The 25,452-nt window shown below is 36.8% G+C and overlaps 1 protein-coding gene across 1 annotated transcript; it reads left to right on the forward strand.

Moving 5' to 3' along the window:
* Window positions 1-16: 16 nt before the first annotated feature.
* LOC140144750 (uncharacterized) lies at window positions 17-25,452 on the forward strand. Its single transcript, XM_072166557.1, has 7 exons — window positions 17-265; window positions 9,110-9,295; window positions 10,334-10,580; window positions 11,681-11,895; window positions 12,856-12,972; window positions 24,049-24,214; window positions 25,440-25,452. The coding sequence occupies exons 1-7, from the start codon at window positions 142-144 to the stop codon at window positions 25,450-25,452; spliced, it is 1,068 nt and encodes a 355-aa protein (XP_072022658.1). The 5' UTR covers window positions 17-141.

Here is a 25,452-nt window from a genome sequence, read left to right on the forward strand (position 1 = left end):
ACAAAGGCCGTTTTGACAGATTTTTCCACATTATGCTGCGCAAGATGTCAAAAATAAACGTGTAAATATAGCACTCATGCCATCGCCGGAAGGCCTAGGCCTACAGTAATAGGGCCTACCATTCTTAGAAGTCAAAATAGAATGCCGAGAAGAAAGCAGCATGTACAAGAAATGGAAAAATACGGGGCGAAGATCTCGCCATCGATGACAAAAATCACGTTAGGGCCTATGTTTACAGAATGGGAGGCACAGCGAAGCGCTGGCGGTAAGTGCACATTTTTTACATGCTTTTATTTTATTATTTCATCAAATATCGCATTTATAATATTTCTGATAATTTCTCTAATGGTTAGTTAAGGATAGGCGTTAAGAAATGAGCATATTATGAAGCCTATTCGCTCGGTCTACAGACTAAAAAAAAAGAGGCAATTCATTTAGTCGCATGGTCCAGTGCTCAGACACTGACCTTCAAATTGCTTTGAGCAGTGCCAAGATTTGTGTGATTTCTTTTCACTGTTCAATGTGCTGTGTAGGCCTTTTTGTAAGGGTCGGTTAATATGAAGAAAAGAGAATATTTGGAGGGCAAAGTAGTGCCGATGCTTTGTAAACATGCGTTGGGATGGGATCAAGCGAGTTCATTCATTTGCCACGCTAGCTTCGTCTCAATCGTTGACCTTGGCGATAATTGCTTGCTTGTAGTATTCAATGCAGTGGTGTGTATTCAGCAGTAGCAATTAATGGTCGAGTGTACATTGTATAAATTGTATTTAGACCTAATGATATGAAATTTTTATAAAATACATGTAGCATACCGGTATATTTTTTAGACTGAATAATTATTGATCAAATTATAAAATTGCTTTGAATTAAATTTTAAACCAATTTAAAATATTATTGTGTTTTTAATTTTATACTGGGTATTCTTTTCTGTAAATTTTAGTTTATGACATAAAAGTAAATTAGTTAATTTTTATGCAATGTTTTTCAAAATTTACATTAATTATCATCTAGATTATTTGATTCATTATTTTAATTTTTAAGTGTGGCGATACATTATGTTATTGTTTTTCATGCATGTGTTCATTATTTGAATTGATCAATAAAATTTATTTGTGAGTTACCTTTTCCTTTTTTTTTTTTTTTTTTTTTTTATTTCAAAAGAAAAAATTTATGTCATTTCATGTTGTATGGTAAATCAAAAAAATTGCAAAATAATAAAAATATACCCTGGTAAAACTTGCTAGCCATTTCTTGAGTGACCATTGATCGACCTATCAATGTGAACCTACGTTAAGGGGTGGTCCATAAATATGTGTACCCAGGGCGGGGTGAATATGGGGAAATATTTTTTGACAGGAGAAAAGGGAGGGGAAATGTGATTTTTCATTTTGACTTTTTGATATTTTTTTGCACCATTTTGAAGGTACAAAATTAATGTACATGTAGGAAAATGTTTCAATGCAAAATTTTCTGCTCGCTTACATCACAAGGCAAATTAAATGTAAATCTTTGTTCCTCAAATTATGGCATACATTTTGTATCAATTGTGTAAATATGTGGGAGGCAAACTTTTATCTTTTGGCACAGCCAAAAGGAGCGGGGGAGAGCCATATATTTCACCATTTTGAAAATTCACCACCCATGGCATGTGAACACATTTTACACTAGCAGCCCCTAAATACAGCATTCAGAATGTAACCAAACTATTCCTGGGTGCTCTTTGAATGTGATTAGGTCAAATTTGCAAAATATGTGCCGGACCGTAGCAATGTGCAACCCTGCATGCATCAATTTGCATTCTGGGGAATGAGAACAGAACCTCATAACAATCTTATCACACAATTTCATTCAAGACCAATTTCACAGATTTATTTTTTCGCAAATTTCAAAGGTTTTCTCATTGCTTGGGAGAAGCAAGGGACTTGATAATATCTTTCACAAAATACATTTTGTTGATCGAGCACTAATGAAAGGCTAACAGCTACATAAAAGATGTACAAAATGTAGGATTTTAAATACTGTAGGCCTACTTCAAAAAGTTTTGTTCAATTAATTTGATTTACATGTATGCAGGTCAGTGTGTGGTGGGACATTTGAAATACAATGTACAGTTACAGTACTACACAAATGTCCCCAATTATGCTTGTCCAAATATGATCTCAGACAGCCATAATGAGCCGTGCACTTGTCCAACAGACAGAACTTAAAAAGAAGTAGGCCTACAGGTACCCCGGTATGGTAGTACTTACCATTATCTGTTTCCAAATCAGAAATAACAAGTCGGTACCGGGTAGGCCTAGCTGGCCTACTGTTAAAGTCAATAGTGAATGTACAGTACCGGTACATTATTTTTTTTTAATGGAAAGTCAGCCATTTGCAAAACAAGGAACAAACATTTTCATATAGGGTATAATCTTCTTCCACGGTAAACCAAACAGCTTCCGTGGTAAACCTTATAGCGCCATCACTTGATGAAAGTACGTTATTAGTGGGCGTGAGTTAAAAGCTATCTGGGCTAGAACTATTGCGACTGTAGGGGTGAGCTTGCCTACAGGTAAAAAAAAAATACTCGTGGCGGTTATATTACACGTCTAGTTTAGGGCAACGGGGTGGAAAGGGGGGTAGGCCTACTATGGGGATGTGCGACAGATTCGGGTGCATTTTGGTTTATTGCTGGCCCTCAATTTCATGAAAATTTGGTTTAAGAAAGATTGTTTTTATTTTTATTTTTTTTTAATTAATTTGTTTCCCAAATTTTTATCGGAAAGTGTGCCATTTTTTTAATTGTTACCATGGCGTGCGATAATAAATAGGCCTATTAATATAATTTTTAAATGCTATTTTATTATTTTGTCTAAATCTAAAATAGTATAAAATCGTAGGCCTATATGATGCCTTAAATTAAAAGTTTAAAACGTTCTTCCAATATTAATAACTATTATTAAATCATTCCTAACATCTCGGACAACACGCCCCCTCCCCCAACACACACACCCCCACACCCCTACACCAACAACCACATGCCAAGTGGCGAAAGTCTACCGCGTGCACCCCTATGATCCAGCATTGTCCCGCTAAAATACACTATCCTATTACGAGCAATGGAATAGCCCGTCAATCATGCATAGTGGTTGCTCCTGGAAGGAAGATTATACCCGATGTGACGCGGTTGTTCATGGAAGACAAGAAGGATTATAACCCTTTTCAACATTTTTGGGTACATTAATTTAGCTCTATAAATTTTTTTTTTAACAAAATGCCCGACTGACTGAACGACCCAACTTCAAAGGTCCATCAGCCAGTAGAGCAACTTGGTTCCCCCCCCCCCCCCGTCACCTCAGTACAATTTCAAGTGTAAGTATTTTGGCCCCAATCAAAAATTATTGCTTGAAATATTTTAATCCAATTATTAAATTTAAGTTTCTCCACCTTCTTTAAAAAAATCTCGTTTTGTTTGATTTCAGATTTGTGATTGTTGTACATTCCTCAAGTTCAACCAAGTTCTAAAATGTTAGGGACTATATATTAAACGTGACCTGAAATATATTCATGGGGTTGTTGAGACTACATAACTTTCCATTTGGCCAACCAATCACAATAGATTCTGTTGGACCGCCTAGACTGTAATTTTCACTCTCAAAGTGGAAATTACTGAGGCATATCACATACGGTATATTATATTAGTAGTTCATGTACAGGTCTAAAGAGAAATGCATAACTTGCAGCCAAGCCTAAAAAACAACAAGATAGTACTGCAGGTAGATTACTACTATATAGCTACAAAAATGTATGTAGTAGCTACCAAAATTTTACCATTCAGCTGAATGCAAGTATTCAACCAAATTAAAACCGCAACTAATAGAAGGTTATAATGTCAGGATTTTGTATCTCTCATAGTTTTGAAGTCGAAACTTGCAGAAGTTACAATAATTTATCAAGATCAGGAAGTTGATCTTTGTAAAGTTGATTTATACTCTATATCGCTTTTGCAGAAAAGCAATGCATGTTTTCAACATAAATACATCGATAGGCCTACCGTTTTAAGACCAAAGCCCTACAAGTGTACCGTACCTAAATAAGTGAAAATTCGACCACTCGCCTCTAGAGCATCATGCTAGCGTGGTGCATTTTTTTGCCTCCCAAATCATGTTTTTCTCTGGTGTGCAAAATTTAAAGATATCAAACATTATTTTTTTCTTTTTGGTCTTAAACTAGTGAGCTATAAAGTGGTTGATGTTTAAAAATCTTATGGTCTATCCTCCAAAGTCATGTCTCTAAATATAAAGTAAAATAATCGTCAAACAGTGCAGGGCAGAAAAAGTATATGCTAACAAAACGAGCTCGGAAGTGAAGTTGCACAGCAATTGATAGCCCAATTTTCTCTCACATACATGTATGCCATGCCAGTCGACCTAGCAACAGCACCGACCAATCAGGGAGTGACGATGTGAATGCGTGAGTGTAACACGATGTGCCATCTTACGTTGCCGCATCACTCCGTCCCTATTGTAAGAAATGCGTCTACTTGTACCTTCCGCTGCATAATGCCTTCCACAAATGCAGACGCATCCACATGCGAGGAAGAGAAGTGATGGGGCAATTAAAATGCAATTAGCGTCACATAATTTGGCAATCAGAATACATCAAAACAGAAAGAAAAGCAGGAATAATTTGGTTTCTACAAGTAGAAAATGACCTAAAATACGCAGAATCAGGATGTGCGCCCTGTGTAGCACTGTAAACAACAGTCTGCAATTCGTCGTCGATCTAGCTGTCAATCATTCGTCCAGGTCAACACGTAAGACCAGGTTACTGGCGATGCAAAGTTGCAGGAATGGCATCGCCAAAGTCAAGCTTAATTTCCTTACAAAGATAAGAAACACTAAAATCAGAAAAGATGGACCTGATAGGGCATTTCAATATTTTTTGTGGAACCTGAGAGTACATCAGATGCATCAATTTGCATTCTGGGGTATCTGATGTGCTCTCAGGTCCCACATAGTACTTGTTCAGTGCCTGTATGGGACCATGACAACCCCTCTTTGTCATTACAAATGGCGCAAGCGCCTCGTTGGCCACTTTGCGGCCATGTGAGCACCCCCAGTCCCACATGCAAAGGTGGGTGACAGAGCCCTTACTTTAAAAAAGAACCAGTTGGTTGAAAAAAAAACTGAATTAGGAGTGGGGGTCCATACCGGTATTTAAAAAAAAAGCTCATAACTTCAAACTTTTTCATTTGCAGTCAAGTAGAGACACACTTTCTGCAGTTTTGTTTGCCGTGACAACACTATACCTGTAAAGCTCAACAACCTGATAGGCATGATTGCATCAGTGAATTTTGATAATTCAAGCAAATCAATTATTATGATCTTTATTCAGGGAAAATTAAGTGAGATTGTCAGTAACACTGACACTGCACTTTTGAAGTTCTGAATCAGAATTGGTTTTTTAAGTATTGTTGTAGGCCTTACCTAATTTTACTCCATTTGTAGGCCTCAAAATTAGCCCTATAAGCATAGGGGAAATTATCCACAATTTTTGAGAGCACAAAATGCGCAGGCCAGTTTTTGAAAATGCGTAATTTGCGCTATTTTTTCCAAACTGCTTGAATTTTCTCCCCAAAAAGTTTGGATTTGCAATTAATTTAAAAATATTTTTTTCTTCTATAATATCACAATATTTTGTGATGGCCTATTTTCTATATTTTTTCAGCATGGATGGTGTTGCAGATCATTAAGGATTCTCAGTGAAAACTTCCAAGTTTTTGGAAAATGAGTATTTGAATAGGCTACTTACTTGATATCTTAAACTTTGCGATTGGATCTATAATACGCGATTATACCCAAAATGCGCAAATTTTGACGCTTTTTGCATATCGCGCATTTTCCCTGTCCTTACCTTAGACATGCCCTTGGTCATTGCTGGCATGAATGGTCACAGGTGACACCCCCCCCCCCCCTTCCCGAATCCGCGCCTGGCACAGGGCTTTCCCAAACATTGCAACGAAAGCTGTTGATTGGTTATCGCCTTGTCAACACATGAAACTACAATGGCCGGTCCAAGTGTAGGATGGACTGAGGAGAATGGTCATCAACGCTAGATGAAGTTTGCAAGATACCTGCCAAAAGTGGACCTATGGCCACCATGGTATTTTTTGTTGATAATGTAACATACCATTGGTATTGTGCGAAATTGCTTCCAAGTGTTACAAAAGTGGTGGGGGTTAGGAATTTTCAATAAAAAGGGTGCCTCAGAAATTGGTGGAATAAAATAAAAAGGGTGGGGGTCTGACCCCACTGCCAAGTGCCAACTATGGACCACCTACATGTACGAGTAATGTCTTCCATATGATACTTGTACTAGGGGGTACACATAAAAAATGATTTTCAACTGGAATAGCCCAATTTTAATTGAGGTACTTATTTCAAATTTAGTCTTCTTATGAAGTTTTAATCTTTTCATAGTACAAGTACAAACATTTTTTTTTAACTCTAACATATTTTTTTATTTGTAACTTAGAGATTAATTAGGCCCCTACATAATTTGTAAATTTTAAATGAAAATGAATTACTGGAAGAAGTAATATATCTATTCCCACGCTATGAAATAAACAAAAATAAAATTACTAAATGGATTCATTTTCTGCCTCCTTGCACCCAGATATATAAATCTTAGCTCTCCACCTGAATAGGCCTAACAAAGACTACCACAAAGGACTCACAGTCTGTGTCTCCTAATCGCAAGTGTTCAAGCGTTAGGTCCAAGAGTTGCCACAATTTTTGAGACCAAAAGTACCGGCAAGCACAGCTTCAAGGTACATGTAGAGGTGGGTGGCGATCAAGTAGCCCAATTACAAGGCATAAAGCACCCAAACTCCTCAATTTTGGGAGCCCAACAAAATTGCCCAAATGGACCAATTGATTGATTTTACAGTGCTCGATTGATTGACCAATGACCATAAAAAACTTGGTTGAAAAGGGCAATATTTTTGTTTTAAAACAGACACAAAAGTTGTGAAATTAAAACTAAATTGTTCTTCTAGGAATATTGCCAATTTTGAAAATCACTTTGTCTTACTTGCACAATTAGCAAGTTTCTTAGCCATGGTAGGAGATTTGAAAGTAGCCTAAATTGGGCGGATAATGTGTCCTTGTGGCAACACTGGTTAGGCCTATAAAAACAAAGCGTGTTTGCACTTTATGGCCAGCCAGCCAGTCATGTACATTGTGTTAAAGTAGACAATGTGCAGGTCATGTATTGTTTTGTTGTGAACAGTAGACCCACCCAAGGTTTAATGATCACCCTCAGTATGAACAAATAAATTTGTATGAACAAATAAATTTATTAGTCTTTTCTTTCTTTGTGTATGTTCACATGGACAAGGATAATTTTGTAGCACACAGCAGGGTTGAACAATGTTGTTGTTTTGCATGTACACACATATTGTGGAAAAACATAATTATTTGAATGATTAAGATTCTGAAAAAAATTGGGACTGTAGAGGAATTGCATTAATGAAAATATGCAGAAAAAATATTTAAAGCTATAATTTGTGATGGCAAACACAAACAGCATCTGAAAATATGTGAACAAATGATGCATTTTTACTTCAAGACCGTGTCACAGATTGATGTTCTACCCGCTAAGTGCGTGTTGTGTGTGCGTACGGGGGTACGCCTGTCAAGTGTCAACATGAGTCAAATGTGTGCTTTACCGCATGCGCTTTGCAAAAGCTTTGTAAAAGCCTTCTAGCACGTTGCTAAGAAGCGAGATAAATAAAAAGTGCTTTTTGTGCATGCGTTGCAGGAAGAAGGGTCTCATTTTGGTAGCAAGATGGTGAATAAGGGATGGTTTTCCATTTAGCAGACTTATTGGGCTTGTAAACGTGTTTTGTAAAACTTCCAATGTGCCTTTTCCCAGCCAAAGCCGTACAGAATTCACTAGTTTATGTTCCACTGCATCACATTTGTCATGTAACAGACCTATATATGCTAGGATCAATGAATGAAAGACTGAATAGGTTTAGGCGTTCCAAGTTGCAGTGTCACCTATTGCGCAAGTTCATAAAAAATAGTGACATACAACAATGTCAATAGATTTTGAGTAAAAAATGCAGGGCAAACAATGGGTGGCTAACAGCACCTCCCTGGTATGAAAAAATTATAGTGGTTGGTTGCACAAACACCTAAAGTCACTGGGAACCATCATTTCAATAGGCTGAAAATATATGTAAGCATTTTTTTTAGGTCTACTGAACTGTGAAGTACAGAGGTTTGTACAGTAACATGGTAACAAATTGTTGTGTTGTGAAAAAATGCAGGAGGCTGTGATATTGGAAGATATTGAAGGTAGGCATTGAGAAATATTGACAATTTTGACATCCATGTTTGTTTGTTTGTTTGTTTGTTTGTTTGTTTGTTTGTTGGCTGGGAAACCTGATATGAAATACCAAGAATCAGATTCTTTAGTATGGATTTTCCATAACTTATGTAACTTGTCAGTGCTAGTTTGTATATGGAAACTTTTGATTGTGTATTGTATGTATTGTGTGTATGAAGAGCAGTGTAAGTTCATAGACCTGTTGTTATAGGTAATATGCACTAATTTAAATCTAACAGGTATCAAATTAATGAAAACATTTTGTCGAGCTGCTTTAGAAAGCGATGACAAAAAAATTCTTGTGTTTTTAGTCAGTGTCTAAAGTAAATGAGGATCGTAATGTAACTTTCATTCCATAGCAGTGCCTTACCTCTCTATATGTGCTATAAATACTGCATAGCGTACTATGTCCATCATGGGCCCTTTATTTTTTAAATTGTATTTTTGATGTATTATGTGGTTGTAACTTGTAATGTATGGGATCTCTGTAAAATTTTTGTTTTCTTGAGATTCCCTTTCTACGTTTAATCATAGTTTTGTGTATTTGCAGACAAATGTAATAAATAAATAAACTTACGTATGTGTTCAAATTTGAATCTGATTTACAAAATACAACGCTTTTCTTACAAGAATCTGATTTGACCCGAAGATCAAAACTATTGCGCATTAAAAGCAAAACGTTTTAATTTATAATTAATCATAAACTTTTCTTTGCTTTGTTCCTTTTCAGGTTTTGGACCAACATGTCAACAACAGTGGATCAAGCATCTACTTGAAGTACACTCACTAGCCTGCAACGGACAGGGATGTGCCAGAATGTATGAAGGCACCATAGATACTCAGGAAAATACTACAGTGAACAGACCTAGGGGCAGACCAAGGGGGAGCACAAGTCCTAGAAGTACAAGTCCTAGAAGTAAGTTTCATTGTTTAACATCATTAGAGAGGAACATACATAGGGGCATGGGTCTATGGGCAACAGGGTCAGAAATTTGCAACCAAGTACGAGAATCGAAGATTCTCCCGGTGGAATTTGGCAAGAATCCATGGATTCTTGCCATATAACTTTGTATGATAAATTGAAATATTTACGAGAATCCATATAGATTCTTGCAATTTTCTTGATGAGAATCTTTATGAGAATGGATTCTCCAATTTTTACCGTTCTGACCCTGGGCAGACCAAGAGGGAGCACAAGTCCAAGAAGTACAAGTCCTGGTGCCATTGTTTAAAACATTGATCATCAGAGAGGTACTTACATAAGGGCATGGATCTAGAGCTGACAAAGGGAGCACAAGTCCTAGAAATACAAGTACACAAAGTAAGTATTATTGTTTTTAAACGTCAGAGAGGTACGTACATAGGGGCATGGATCTAGAGCAGTCAATTCAAGGGGGAGCACAAGTCCTAAAAGCACAAGTCCATAAAGTAAGTATCATTGTTTTTAAAACATCAGAGTGGTACATCTAGGGGCATGGATCTAGGGACAGACAAGCAGCACAAGTCCTAGAAGAACAAGTCCACAGAGTAAGTATCATTGTGTAACAGCAGGGAGGTACATTTATACGGGCATGGATCTAAAGCAGTCAAGGGGGAACACAAGTCCTACATGTAGAAGTACAAGTCCATAAGTAATATCATTGTTTAATTTGATAATAAGATGTACCAGGATGTATGAAGGCGCCACTACTTCACAGAGGGAAATACTACTGTTGGCAGAATCTAGAGACGTAGAAGTAAGTATTTGTATCACTGTTTAACTTCAGAGAGGGATGTCAGTATACATGTATTTGCGGGACATCATGTTGCAGTATAGTAAAGCGCAAGGGGACAGATGTGCATGCCAGAATGTACTGGTGCATAAACATGAAGGTATCATATAATATTTTCGCACAGAACATTTTCTCTTAACTGCCATTGCAAATATTCTCTTTCTCATCCCATCTCACTACAGACCCAAGTTCACCAGGAAGATCAAGAGGGCGGCCTAGAAAAGCTACGTCGCCTCACAGAAACACTTCCATGTATGTGGAATCAGTCATGAACCAGGAAGATGAGGATAAGGAGGAGGAGGAGGAGGAGGAAGAAAAATATGAAGAAAAAGTGCAACAAGAGGAGACGATCATGGCAATTGCCAATGGGGAAAACGGACATAAGGAACACGATATTGACGACAAAGAACAATGGGTTTCTTCGTCAAAGTAAGTGTGACAATTTAATTTAGTGAAATGTTCTGGTTGGGTTCAACTCAACACCCCTGTGTTAAGATGAATCAGGTATGGTGTGCGTGAGTTTTGCTTTGAATGGTGAAAGGATCTTTTAGCTGATTCTTGAATGCATGGGGTTCTTGGATGTTGATTAAGTCTTGTGACGCCCAATTGGTGCTTGAAATCATCTTTCACTGATTCAGAAATATAAATTTAGATTCAAGTATAAAATTAGATCAACTCAAGGACCTTTTATACATTCAAGTAAAATTATATAATGGAATTTTGTCAGAACTCACTATTGTTGAAAAAAAACGGTTGACTTCGCACTGAGATTACGCAATTAAGTCGTAGACTGATTCTGGGTTTTGTTGCTGTGCAACTTTTTAGCACTGACATGATATGAAATACATGTATATCTAGTCAGTAAATTATGGCATTTATCCAATCAAAACAAGAGAAACTACTTTATAATATATGATATTAAATGTACTTTATGCGTGTCACTTGGCCTCCAGGCGAGTTGTATAGTGTGCACAGATTTCACTGCTAACTCAAAAAGTGCCAAGATGGAAAAATCAACCTAAGATAAATTCTTTACTACAATAGGGAATTACCTCTTCCATCCTTTGTGCCTCACTTCAACTTAGGTCACTAAAGAATTGAAGTTAGGGCACTTATAATTAGGACACCCACTCTCTTAAAGGCAATCACTTCATTTTTTAGGATGCCCACTTCACTTCAAGAATTGAAATTAGGGCACTTATCTCACTTAAAGGCAATCACTTCATTTTTTAGGATGCCCACTTCACTTCAAGTGGATTTCCCGTGAAGTGGTTTCAATATTATTTGAAGTGGATGTCCTGAGAAGTGCCCTAACTTTAATTCTTTAGTGACCTAACTTGAAGTGAGGCATAAAAGATTGAAGAGATAATTCCCAATTGTAGTAGGGGATTTTTCTTAGGTTAATTTTATCAATCTCAGGACTTTTTGAGTATTTACATCCCAACTGGAAAGAAGGAATAGCTAGCTTGATTGAAGGAGATGCCTCTTTTTCACATTGTTTAATACATTCCAAATTTATTTCTTTATAGAATTGATGGACAAACACAGAGTCAAGATATGGATGCAACAGGGCTTGAGGACATTGGCGAAGCAGACATCAAAGTTAATGAAAATCCACTGCTAGACTCTACCGAAGCAGTCAAAGTTGAAGAAAACAATGTCAATGAAACAGTAGCATTTGAACCGATGGAGGAAAAGCCTACACCGGCTACAGAAGATTCCAAGGTGTTAGAACTAGCATCAAGTAAGTAGTCTCTTACACAGTCAGCTCATTTTAAAAGACTTCAGCTTGATGCTGTTATTAAGATGATTAGTTGTTACGAATTGAAAGGAAAGTCTTCTGGATTTTGGAAGTACAAGGTGCACAAACATATTGTGTCAATATTTTCCCTTGTGTGAGATTTGACTTGAAAGGCTTGTAATTTTCAGTGCTGTTGGTTTTGACCCTGGAATTATGGAACTATTAGGCCTTATAACTGCTAATTTGTATTTTTGTTTCAATACTTTAGACAGGGGTTCTCAACTATATTTGCTCATAGGTCACAGAGGACCAAAAAGTTTGGTTTTGGTAGGGGTGTACCACTGAGTATTTGAAAGTGGACCCATCAATATATGCATGAACCAAATTTGGGACCCATCGATATACCAGAAGACAAAATTTTCTGCCAAATTTAATGTAAATTGTCTTAGGTTTTATAAAATTTCCCCTAAATTTTGGTGAAATTTCAAATTTTGGCTAGATTGAGGCAAAATTAGACCATTTTTCGAAAAAATTGAGAAAAGTTTGAAAAACGACCCATCCATATACCAAAATTTATTGAAGAAAAAGGGCTCATATTGAAAAGGCTGAAAATGCTACCTCTGTTCATTTGTACTGAGTACCCCTCTGGGCCAAAATCATATTCTGTTTGAGGGCCAAATACACCTTGGCTTGCTATGGTGACTATACATTTCAGAGCTTTTCAAGGGTCAACCACACTGGTCGGCTGCTTTAGGCCAACAATTGAACAGTTATGAGGCCCGAAAATTTCCATAATTCCAGGTCTAAGACCAACCTTTAAATGACCCATTTATATTGTAGTGATTCTGCATACGGACAAATATATCTATGATTCAAAAATAAGACTCAACAAGGGTTCAAACATACGGACGCTGATCCGTCCTCAGATCCCCAAGTAACCATTTGACCCCTTTTTGTTTTCAGGTTTCTTTAACAACAGGTTGCATGAGCTGTATCCCCAAGCTGCTATTAGTCAATCTAATAACATGCCCATCGATCTTACTACACGTATGATGGGTTATCCATTCCCCAATATTCACAGTAAGTACAAACATCCCTACCACTCTGTTGGCCCAAAGCGGACCATATTTATTAACGGCAGCTATAGCAGCAGTTCATCGGTTATATGGCTACTAACTGAGAGCTTTATTTTGTACTAACTACCATATGTTGTCTTTCATCCTGATTACAACCCCATGTGCACTAATGCCTTTCTTAGGTGCCCCTGATTGGTTAATTACATGATATAATCATCTGTGTAACCAATCAAAATAGAGCTTTTAGAACTCAACCCCATGGGCAATGCCTTACTTACAGGGCCCCTGATTCGTTAATTTTGTGATATCATCATCTGTGTAACCAATCAAAATAGAGCTTTTAGAACTTAGCCCCATGGGCACTCTATGCCTTCTTACAGGGCTCCTGATAAACTTATTTGCTGATGGGATTTTTACTAGAAGGATTTTTTAGTATGTGCCTAAAATTCCAGTTATGTCAAGGGAGCCCATAATATGCGCCATTTTAGGCGAATCTTGTGGTATGTACTATATAAGCATAGTTCGTTATTATGTCAATGTATTTTATATTTTCATCTTTTTCCTAACTAATGTTCTGTATTAGCATTAACATTCCTCTCAAGCCCAAACTTTGCTGTATTAATATTATCATGTTTTAGCTAAACCAGACTTACTGCAGCTTACTGACTACCTTATTTATTTAGTTACGCCAACACTAACATTATTATACCATCCTTTCTCTCCTTGTTCAGGGCTTTGATAAATTTTAAAGGCGCTTCATAAATATCTTTATGTATGTATGTATGTATTTACCATATGTTGTCTTTCATCCTGATTACAACCCCATGTGCACTAATGCCTTTCTTACAGTGCCCCTGATTGGTTAATTACATGATATAATCATCTGTGTAACCAATCAAAATAGAGCTTTTAGAACTCAACCCCATGGGCAATGCCTTACTTACAGGGCCCCTGATTCGTTAATTTTGTGATATCATCATCTGTGTAACCAATCAAAATAGAGCTTTTAAATATATGTTATCTGCAAACTGGATGTGTCACATCTTTTTTTCGGTTGTTCAGACCTTGTTGTTGAAGAAAACCCAAGAAAGAATTATATGCAAAGATTCTTTCTAGTGGGGTCTTTTTGGGTAGGCAAGCGGAACTGGCTGTGAGATCTTTGTCATCCATTGCATCTGCATCCACAATTCAACGTATTAATGGAGTGTGGGTATTTTTAGCCTCTGCCGGGAATTGAACTGGGGACCTCTAGCACTAAACTGCTGGGTCACACTGCTCTCCAACACAACCTTTATCTTAACTTTAATCAACCTTTTGAGAGATTTTGCAATACAGTAAGCCAAAAACTTAAGGTACCAGTTGTGTTCACCCCTGTATATCCTAAATAAAGACAAGTGTGTCCAAATTTTAAAAAGGAGCCAATATCTGTGCACTTTAGCTCTGATTTAAGACCTCATTTGTTGAAATTGGTTGAGAATTAAAGAAACGGTGATCTAAAACCTAATGAAGAAACAAAATCAAAAGTTGCACTTTTGTGTTCTAATCAATGAAAGCACAACGCTCGTTATAACATGCTAATCAATGGAAACGCGGCGCTAGTTCTCTTGTTCGCGAACGCTTTGTGTACACATCAATAGGGCTTGCAATGGAGCAAACTGCAACTTTAAAATTGACATCTTCCTTGGGTATTTGGATTGTCATGTTTTTATTTCTAGAACAATTTCAACAAATGAGTTCTTAAATTCGGGCTAAAGGATGCAGCTATTGGCTGGTTGGTTCCAATTATGACATATCTGTCTTTGTTTAGGATATACAGGGGTGAACTTAACTGGTACCTTAATTTTTTGGCTTACTGTAGCTGCCAGGTGTCTTATTTTTAGATGTGTACGAAACCCGGGGTACGAAATAGAATGCTGAAATTGACAAATATTTAATACAGCTATTGCAGATAAGGCTTATTGCACTCACTCCTCAGAGAAGGTGTCTTAAATAAAAAATTAAAAAAATAAATGTTGGTATTTATACAGCGCCTTTCACATGTGAACATGTACCAAAGCGCTTTACATTTATTCCGCCGTCTTACCCTTCCCAGAATCCTTTGCTGTATGGTACATCACCTCATTTCATCAAATGACATTCCCATTACTTTGTACAGGTTCCCTTTGTGTTCATGTTGAGAATAGACTGGCTAAACATGGGTAGATAGTCAAGAATTAAACATTCTCTTGCACCACACATCTTTACCAGAACAAAACAAAACCCTTATCACTTTAAATGTCATCTAATGGCTAAACAACTAGCCACAATTTTTTTGTTTCCATAATCCATATCTATTCCATGAGAACCATTATAGTCATAATATTTTTTATATTTTTTCAAAATTCCAAATAAGTTTCTTGACCCTCTTTATGGAAATGAATAATAGAATTCCTGTAAAAATTACGGCCTTGCCCTCATCAGTTTGGGTTGTCAATGAAAGGATAATAAACCACCAGCAAAATATTTTGACTCTTTACAAAATAATATCCTGTGTGCATTCACAGGGTGATCAGATATATCCTAGCTTTTGATAATCAGTCTACCATGAAAAACACAGTGTTCACACAAGCACAGCAGCTTGAGATTTCAAAAACTTGGAGTAAAACATAGAAACACCAAGTTCTGTCTGCTTTCATGGATTACACTGAATGGAGACTGTGTCCTATAGCGTCTGATAGTCTAACAACTGTTACCTAAAGACAGTGTTCACAGACTTGGAGTTAAACATAGAAACTCCAAGTTCTGTCTGCTTTCATGGATTACACTGAATGGAGACTGTGTCCTATAGCGTCTGATAGTCTAACAACTGTTACCTAAAGACAGTGTTCACATGATGCACAAGAGCTTTAGATTTCACAGACTTGGAGTTAAACATAGAAACTCCCAGTTCTGTCTGCTTTCATGGATTACACTGAATGGAGACTGTGTCCTAGCATCTGATAGTCTAACAACTGTTACCTAAAGACAGTGTTCACACATGCACAAGAGCTTTAGATTTCACCGACTTGGAGTTAAACATAGAAACCCCAAGTTCTGTCTGCTTTCATGGATTACACTGAATGGAGACTGTGTCCTAGCATCTGATAGTCTAACAACTGTTACCTAAAGACAGTGTTCACACATGCACAAGAGCTTTAGATTTCACCGACTTGGAGTTAAACATAGAAACCCCAAGTTCTGTCCGCTTTCGGGATTACACTGAATGGAGACTGTGTCCTAGTGTCTGATCATAGACTCAGTCTATGGTCTGATAGTCTAACAACTGTTACCTAAAGACAGTGTTCATGCACAAGAGCTTTAGATTTCACAGACTTTGAGTTAAACATATTAGAAACTCCAAGTTCTGTCCATTTAAGGGGTTACCCTGTTTATTCAAGAGTGCTCTATTTTACTCTTGTCAACTGCTCAATGCAAGAAGTGGGTGAGTGCAATAGCTGCCATGTGTAGATGAGTACAATTTACTGTGTGTAAATTGTCCATTGATCACAGGGGAGCTATTGCACTTACCCACTACTTTCACTGAGCAGTTGATGTATGAAGAAAACAGTTCAAGTCAAACTCAGTACCAGGTCAGCTATTGCAAATCACAACAAATATTGACAAGTTGGTTTAATGTTTTGGCTTTTTTTTTATCCCTTTGCAGCACATTTTGTTGATAAATACTCTTTAGATTTTTATCCAAATGGATGTTACAATATATTTAGGCATTATTTGTGTAGCTAGAATAGTCATATGGCTATGCTTGGTTAACCAAGCAGAGTGAAACGTGCTATTGATACACTGCCAAATTTAAGGCTCAATAGCCTAAGGCTGTGAAAAAAGGAAACATGTTCTACCGCTGGGCAGACGGTTCAGGTAGGGTCCGTTGGTTGGGTTTTTTTTTGGAAATGACCTTGAAAATCTGTAATTATTTTGAAATACAAAAAAAATGGGTTGGCATTCATCTGTACAAGAAAACTTTTTGGCCAAATTTCTTAAAATTTGTGCCAGTTGGGCCCTTAGAACAGTTTTTTTCCCTTTTCTTGTTGCATAACTGATCAATTTCAGTTTGTGGTCTTAACATTTTCTTTCCTGCATTTTTTTTACATCTTCAGAATGCAAAAATTTGAAAAGAAAAAAAACCTTTTTCAGAAATTTCCAAAAATAGGGTCGGTGTTCTTTTGTACAGTAAATAGAAGAAAAAAAAACTTTTTTTCCGATTTCCAAAATTAGGGTCGATCGGTTGAGGGCCTAAATCCTAGCTGTCATACTTTGTTGAGCTTTTACAATGCCAAGTTGATTTTGTATTTTTGTGTGCTTTGCTCACAATTTTTAACTGGACCTCAATTTCACACTTACCCGCCTTTATAGGCAGCTTGCATTTTGGTCTGATGAGATCCAGGCATATTTATGTAATGTTTAATCATGTGTTAAGTGTTAACTCATGTATGTAAATGTGCATTGTTTCTTTGTTTGCGTTCACATTGCAGCTGTCATTGTCATTAACAATCAATATTTTAACTCTATGTACATGAACTAAACCTACATTTTTTTTGTGCTGTATTTGTTATGTATCCCAAACTTTGCTTATTTCTGTTTGTACCAATAAAACTAATATTGTGTATTTATTATGGGCTATCTTATTCCTGCATAGGGTATTTAAGAAATAAATGGTAATAATGCAGTATCCTTTACACTAAAATAATGCGTCAAGAGTTGGTACAAATGAAAATTTTGGGTGAGCCGTACACCAATCAGTCCTGGTTATGCAGTCAAGTTCAATTGGGAAAGTACTGGACCACAGCAGCTGATAGGTGTATCCCATCATGCTCTGCAGTACCATAATGCCATAGAAAGTGTACACAAAATCCCTCACTTTAACGTTCAATTACATATAATCAGAGGAGCTTACACTTTTGTTTGAAAAAATACAATCTCTTAAAGTATTGTGAAACTATCCATAGCTCTCAATATTTAAGCGGCTCTTACTTGTATTTTGTATGTATTTGCTATGGAGAAAGCAGATAGACTGTACATAGTGCATGATGGGATACTCCCTCTAGCTGCTGTGGTACTGGACTGTATGCAGTGATTAGACAATATTGCGCACAACCTATTTTTGAGGTCATTGGGTGGAATCGGATGGTTTCGTTTTGGGCAGAGGTATTTTTTCGAGACCCAAAACAATACCCGACAATCTCACACAATGAAATTGAAATATAGATGGTGCAAAGTTATTGTTGTCATTCATAACAGCTATATCTGAGATTTCAACAAATAAAAATGGCATTTGTGTTAGTATAAGATCCTAGAAGCACAATGGCATCGTGTGGGAGTGTCCGTTATCACAACACTTTATGTATACTCACTCACATGCAGAAGTCATTGTAGTGGGTATCTGTGATGAATGAATAGTGTTCCAGGAGATATCGCTGACCGCAGCGCATCAAATTCTTTTGATTGGATGGTACTTGCTGCTTGGCGTCGTGAGGTTATGTACCAGTATTGGAGCCCTGCAGATATGCTGTATAGTTACCTTGGCTGAAAAAAATAAAACAGAACTTTTCCAGGGCGTAGAACTTGCGGGAGCTAGTGTTGAAAAGTCGCCCAATTTTTTTCTTTATAATCATTGGTTTCTATGGGATAGGAAATTGTAAAACGTTGTTGGGAAAATCTTCAAAAGTTGCCCCAATTGGGCTACCAAATAGTGAGTTTGGCAACCCTGCTAACCAGCTGTTGATAAAAGTGAGCAATGGAGTGAAGCAATTTACATGGTTCTTCCTCTATGTAAACATACACAAAATTAACCTATTGTCAAGAATTATTGAGGGATTAGACAGCTTTATTCCGTAAGCGGTATAATCCCTGTCTAATCTGTATAATCCCTGTGATATGCTAGGCTAACTTTGAATGCTTATATGAAGGTAACTAACTAATACCTGTAATTCTGCAATTTGCAAAGTCCTAAAAATTAAAATTGTAACAACACATGGGAGCTGAATGAATTGGAGTGTACAAAAACGATAGATACACACAAAATGTTGTTTTTCTTCAAAGAATAATACAACATTAAAAATATCGGGATAAAAGAAAGCTGGATACACCATACAACTTGCAAGTGAAGCATACACGTTGTGAATGATGTTCTATTCACAAGATGAGTATCTTTGTCCTGGTCACACATATCTTGCCATGATTGCCCAGAACTGCTCTTTAGATTCTAATGAATGGGCATCGGGTGCTTTCTTTCCTGCTGCATAGGTGCTGGAAGGTGGGGGCAGAATTACCTTACCCCTTTGCATGGTGGTGACATCAACTTGCGTTATTCTATTCAGAACCATGTCGCAGTCTCAAATCTGTACAAACTTGGAAATTATGGGTTTGCTGTTGTTGGTACATGTATATGAGCTCAAGTTGGTAGTCAGTGAACATTAAAAGATGATTGACAAGATTGATTGTCTTGTTGCCTGGGGAATGGGATATCGGTTTTGGACAATACGTCTCACCGGGGACTTGCTCACCATCCTCTGATTTTGTTATCTGTAGGATGTTGAAGAACAGTAGATTTGCTTTAATATACTGTACAGTTTTGTGTCAAGTCTACATTTATGCAATTCATTGATCTTCTCCATCAGTTCTTTTTTGATCTTGGACACGGTATCTTTATTCAGCACTGTTATATACTCATATGAATATTTCAATCTTCTATCAAGTTCCTATACATCATGTTTTATTGTTTTAATTTCCTCCTGTACATCACACAGCTGACGCGATAAGCCATCAAAACATGTTTTCATATTAGTGTCCATTTTGCATAACATTTTATTTAGCTTGACCACAGCGATTGATGCAATAGACTGTTCAAATGTACTTGTCCGTGGTATACCATTGTCCTCCATATGATTGAACAAAATGATTGAACAAATTCATCAGGATAGGTAGAGTAAACTCAGTAAATAAAGTTCCTTGTATCTGATCCAATTATACACTTACTTGTGAACGTTTCAACAACTACTGTTGCCTTTGTCAACACTTGATGAGGAATGACTGCAGTTACTGACAACCGACGCTAGAGGGATTTCCAGTGTGATTTTTTGGGTTGCCAGTTGGTTTTCCTTTTCGGGATTTTCTTGGTCCCTGCTGCAGAAACTCATCGAAAATGTGAGAAAGCTGGTACTGCCCCCCTCGTCTCTGTTCATAGTCGTACGGCCTGTCTTTCTAATTTCTACAGCTTCCTTAATCCAGCGTTTGAATCTATCTTGCTCCATGCCAATTACCATAGCGTCCCCCCCCCCTTACCAAACTTGAATACTTAATAAGTATTCTGAATATATTCATGTTGTATTCTGAATACTTGTTTAATGGTATTTTTGTGGTTGAATGTATTCTCCTGGTTTCAATACTAAATTTCAGTTTGGTTTGATACTAAAATCTAAAATCTGAATACTTATTAAGTGGTATGAATACTAGCTAGCATCTAAAATAAGTGGTGTATGAATACTATAGCTAGCATCGAATACTTATTAAGTGGTATGAATACTGCATGTAGTTAGCATCTAAAATAAGTGGTATAATAGTAAGCCACCACTAAGAACGTTATCCAAATATCTGAATACTTAACAAGTGGTATTTACACTATCAACACCCAGAGGGAAATTGTGAAGAAAAATAATACTAAGAATAAATGGTATAATATTACTACATCCAGGTCAGGGTCAGGTCAACTGCCAGTTTCAAATTTGCTTCAGACATGGCAGTTACATATATAATTCTGCTGTTATTTTAAACAAAAATTGGCTTTTTAAACCTTCCTGGATAATGTGTACATGTTTTAGTTGGGTTCCACTGTGTGCTGTAATCATCAGGTAATTCATGTGCTACTTTGGCTTTGCCAAACAACATGAACAAGGAGTAAAAAGGTAAGCTTACTACTTCACATACAATTAAACATCCATGATATTGAATGTTAATGTCAAATGTTGCAATTTGCTCTTAGCCTCTGTGTAATAAATACTAGTATATAAATAACCTCTATCTATATAGTCACATGGATTCAAAATGAGTTTTTCCTGAGGTGGTTTTCATCAACTTATGATAAAATAAAGCTCATAATTTGATCAAATGATGTGGTGTGAATACTTTAATACATCATTCAATTACGAAAAGTATTGCGTATTTCGAATTGCAATACCTTGTCACTAGATGTCGCATAAATCGATCTTAAACAGGGTCCAAGTCATCATCGTGATAGAGGAATCATCGTCATCATTAATGTCACACACTAACATGAGGGTCAACATCATTATTATCAACATGATATTGATAATGATCATCAAAATGCAAATAAAAGAGAATGCCATCTCCATTAGGATCTTCAGCTTCGATTACATGCATCATCATTATCATCAACATGATAGTCATCATCATTGGTCAGTCCTCATCATCAAGATGGTTACCATCAAAATGCAAACAAAATATATTAAAAATAATGCCGCTAAAACAAACATAGGATCTTCAGCTTCATTACAATCATGATGGTCAATGCCCGGGGGCACTCAACTTTACAAGTGACGGGTAATATGTGCCTACCTGCCTAAAGTAGGGGCCTATCGCTACAAAAAGTTGTTTTAAAAAAGGGGGGTCATTGGGTACAAAGAAAATAAAAAGGGGGTCATTGGGTAGGGGGCCTATAATATATTGAAAACAGGGGGTCTTTTGGTATACAATTTAATATAAGGGGTCATCAGGTAGACAATTTTGGAAAAAATGGAGCAAAATTCTAATTCTTATTCTGAATTCAAATACAAATTTGCTCAGTGAATTAAGAGAATTTGAAAGTTTCCGCATTATTCATCGTAGCATTTTATGATACAATTTAAGAAAAAAGGGGTCATTGGGTAGCTGCACCTAAAAAAGGGAGGTCATTGGGTATGACTTTTAAAAAAGGGTCGTCCGGGTATATGCGACTTCAAGGGGCCTAATTGACAGACACATACCGTCACTTCTTAAGTTGAGTGCTCCCCCTATCAATGGTCATCATCATTAACAAGTATTAAATTGATTTATAATGTATCATATCTTTTATTTGTTCATTCACGGTGGAATTTACTTGTCTGCATCGGTTGGGTGGTTAAAAACTTGTACTGTAGGCCTACCATAATGTCATGCAACTCCTTGCTGCAAGCTAAAATGTTTGTCATAAAACTCTAAATGAATTCCTAAGGTAGGTAAACTGTGAGCTTCAAAAGGAAACTCCTTTGTTACTTTGTTACAACAGCAGCTCAAATTTGACCTAAACAGCATTCAAATTTGATGCAAACAGCATTTGGTACTGCATGCACAATAAGTGGAGTCGGACCAACATGAACATGCCTTCAGTAGTCTTGTGGTATGTGTAATTGAAATAGAACCAGGTTTCCTTCTAGACATATTTTGCTGCCAAAATGAGGTGACCACAATCAGAAATATGTTCAGAACAAAATAGCTGTATGACTTCAATAACCATGGTAACATTTAGGCAAGCAATATTACTAGTCTTCTCATTTGCATATTAGTATTCAGAATGCTATAAATAGCACTAGTATTCTCATTTGCATATTAGTATTCTCATTTACATATTAGTATTAAGAATACTAGCAAGTATTCTCATTTAAATATTTCGGCCTATAGGAATACTTATAAGTGGTTTGAATACTAGTGAGTTGTTCTCATTTACATATTACTATTCAGAATACTAGTGTGTGTATTCTTATTTACATATTAGTATTCAGAATACTAGTTGGTTGTTAAAATACTAGGGGTAGTGGTAAGAATACTAGTGGTAGTGGTTAGAATACTAGTGCTAGTATTACAACATAAGCTAATATAAATTAAGTGGTTCAAATAAGTGGTTCAAATACTGTTATTAATCTTCTAATTTACATATTAGTATTCAGAAAGACTTGTTATGTCTGTTGAATAATGTGGTTCTAGCTAGTATTCAAACCACTAGAAAAATAATACATCATGAATACATTCTATGAATATATTCAGAATACTTAAAAAGAATACAACAGGAAGACATTCAAGTTAATGACGTGATTCTTGTCAACAACGTGATCTGTTATAGCCGACTTATGTGTGGCAGTTAACGACTCTTTTCTCCCTGCTCTAGTGACCACTGTGTTGCTGACTTTCTCCACTTCACTTTTGTGTTCTTCCAAGCGTGTGCCAAATTTTCTTCCTGTTTCACCAATATAAGACAAGTTACAGTTCTTGCAGGGTATTTTATACACTGCCTGAGTGGTGTTTTGAGGGTCTCGCTTGTCTTTTGGATGGACCAGTTCCTCCATAATCTGGCTGCATGCAGCCGGAAGCATGAGATTCAAATTGACTTGGCTGGATAAGACAATTGTGTCCTCCATTCATTTCTGTCTGCTGTTAGTGTATCTGCTTCCTGTGTGGTCATTTCCAGGTCCCTCTGAATTTGATCCTTCTATCTGATTGATGGACGACCTGATTGGTCGACGAGATTCAAATACCGGATCAATAACGTGCAATAAAAATCAGATAAATCAAAATTATTATTAACAAATAAACACAAAAGGATGCAAGCAAATGTGTAACAGTGGTAAGTCAAACAAAGGTAAAAGTCCAAGAATATAGTGATTTATCCTGATCCTGGTGGTTCTCAGGAGCTCCGTACGACACACGTCCTTAGCATGGCAGCCATTGATCATTTATATAGCATGATGGCTATTGATTATTTTGAACTTGGTCTTGGTGCTACATGTACATAGACTCAATGTTGGTTTTTTGCCCATAACTTGCCATTTTATATACGAATGCAATACCATGCTGATATTGTACTTAACACTATTGCAACTTTCTTCTTCTCATATTTATACAAGTTGCATTGAATAAATACAGCTTATTAGCATCTTTTCTTTGTTGCCTGTAGTACTGTATTAAGCATTTATAGTACATTTTGGTACTTTCTTGTTATCCCAAGTGAAAAAAAAAATCTTTAGGCAATTACTATAGAATTACTTACAGTTTACTTTATATTATTATTTACTCCCAGCACCCCCAAGTTCTCCATCAACGATAACGTCATCCTCCATAACTAAGGACGAACTACCTCTTACAGCTGAATACAAAGAAGTGAGATTGCGACGAGGCAATGGGTATTACATTAGGGAGTACATCTATATCAAGAATAGAGACTGCAATGGTAAAATATTTCTCAGGTAAGTCTGAATTGCTGGTGTACATATAGAGGTTGTTATTGCAGGGGTGAGGGTGGTGTATGATAGAATACAAAGAAGTCGGATTTGAGACGAGGCAATGGGTATTACATTAGGGAGTACATCTATATCAAGTATAGGGACTGCAATGGTAAAATATTTCTCAGGTAAGTCTGAATTGCTGGTGTACATATAGAGGTTGTTATTGCAGGGGTGAGGGTGGTGTATGATAGAATACAAAGAAGTCGGATTGAGACGAGGCAATGGGTATTACATTAGGGAGTACATCTATATCAAGTATAGGGACTGCAATGGTAAAATATTTCTCAGGTAAGTCTGAATTACTGGTGTACCTATAGAGGGTGTTATATACCTCATATATAGATTCCTGTCATCTGATTGGTTGAAAGTGCAGTCATTGAATTAACTATGCCCGCAAAATGAACTATGGACCGGTCCATGGAAATGAACTATGGACCGGTCACGTGCGTCACGATCAAACTGCGCGTTTTTCCCAGCGTAAAATGATATTACGCACACGTTAATGTTTTCACGCGTTATAATTACGCAGAAATCGCAGATTGTAATCTGTGTGCCGTTCGCATCAATTGAAACTATTAATTTCTCTTCCCAAAATCGATGCTTTTAACCAAACAGATGACAAGAATCTTAAGATTTGGTAGATAAAACAAATATTGACTGCTTCTTATTCGGGGCATGGTTAAAATTATAGGCCCACGGTGATCCCAAAACCATGACTATGCCCTCCTCGCCTCGGGCATAGTCATGGTTTTGAGATCACCTGGGCCTATAATTTTAACCATGCCCTCATAGCAGTCAATATTTGTATATTATTGCAGGGGTGAGATAGGTGTACGGTAGAATACAAAGCAGTACCTTAAGTCGGCTAGACTAGTGCTGAGGTACAGGTGATTAAAGTTCACAAAGTATAAAGAAAATGATAAGAAAATTACCCGTTTTCTTTGTATTGTCACAGTGGAAACCACCAGTGTCCTTTTATTAAAGCTTATTTCATTGTCCGCTACATACTGTAACATTAAATCTTCAAGTCCAAAATATTACCCCAAGGTACCTTTCACTGAGATGGGTGACATTTTTATCTGTGTTCAGTGCAGTACTGGTAATTCAGTGTATTACATAGTTTATGCGAAGCACTTGGATGATGATACATTATGGAAAAAATTATATTGTATTGTCATCAACACAGGACCATCTCATAA

Source organism: Amphiura filiformis, unplaced genomic scaffold, assembly GCF_039555335.1.
Source record: "Amphiura filiformis unplaced genomic scaffold, Afil_fr2py scaffold_77, whole genome shotgun sequence".
Lineage (NCBI taxonomy): Eukaryota > Metazoa > Echinodermata > Ophiuroidea > Amphilepidida > Amphiuridae > Amphiura > Amphiura filiformis.

What these genes read in the sequence shown, in the direction of transcription:
- LOC140144750 (XM_072166557.1), top strand. Translation starts at nt 142, where the DNA reads ATGCCGAGAAGAAAGCAGCATGTACAAGAAATGGAAAAATACGGGGCG. An exon ending in GGCACAGCGAAGCGCTGGCG is followed by an intron (nt 266 to 9,109) that starts GTAAGTGCACAT and finishes GTTCCTTTTCAG; the next exon opens with GTTTTGGACCAACATGTCAA. An exon ending in GGTGTTAGAACTAGCATCAA is followed by an intron (nt 11,896 to 12,855) that starts GTAAGTAGTCTC and finishes TTTTGTTTTCAG; the next exon opens with GTTTCTTTAACAACAGGTTG.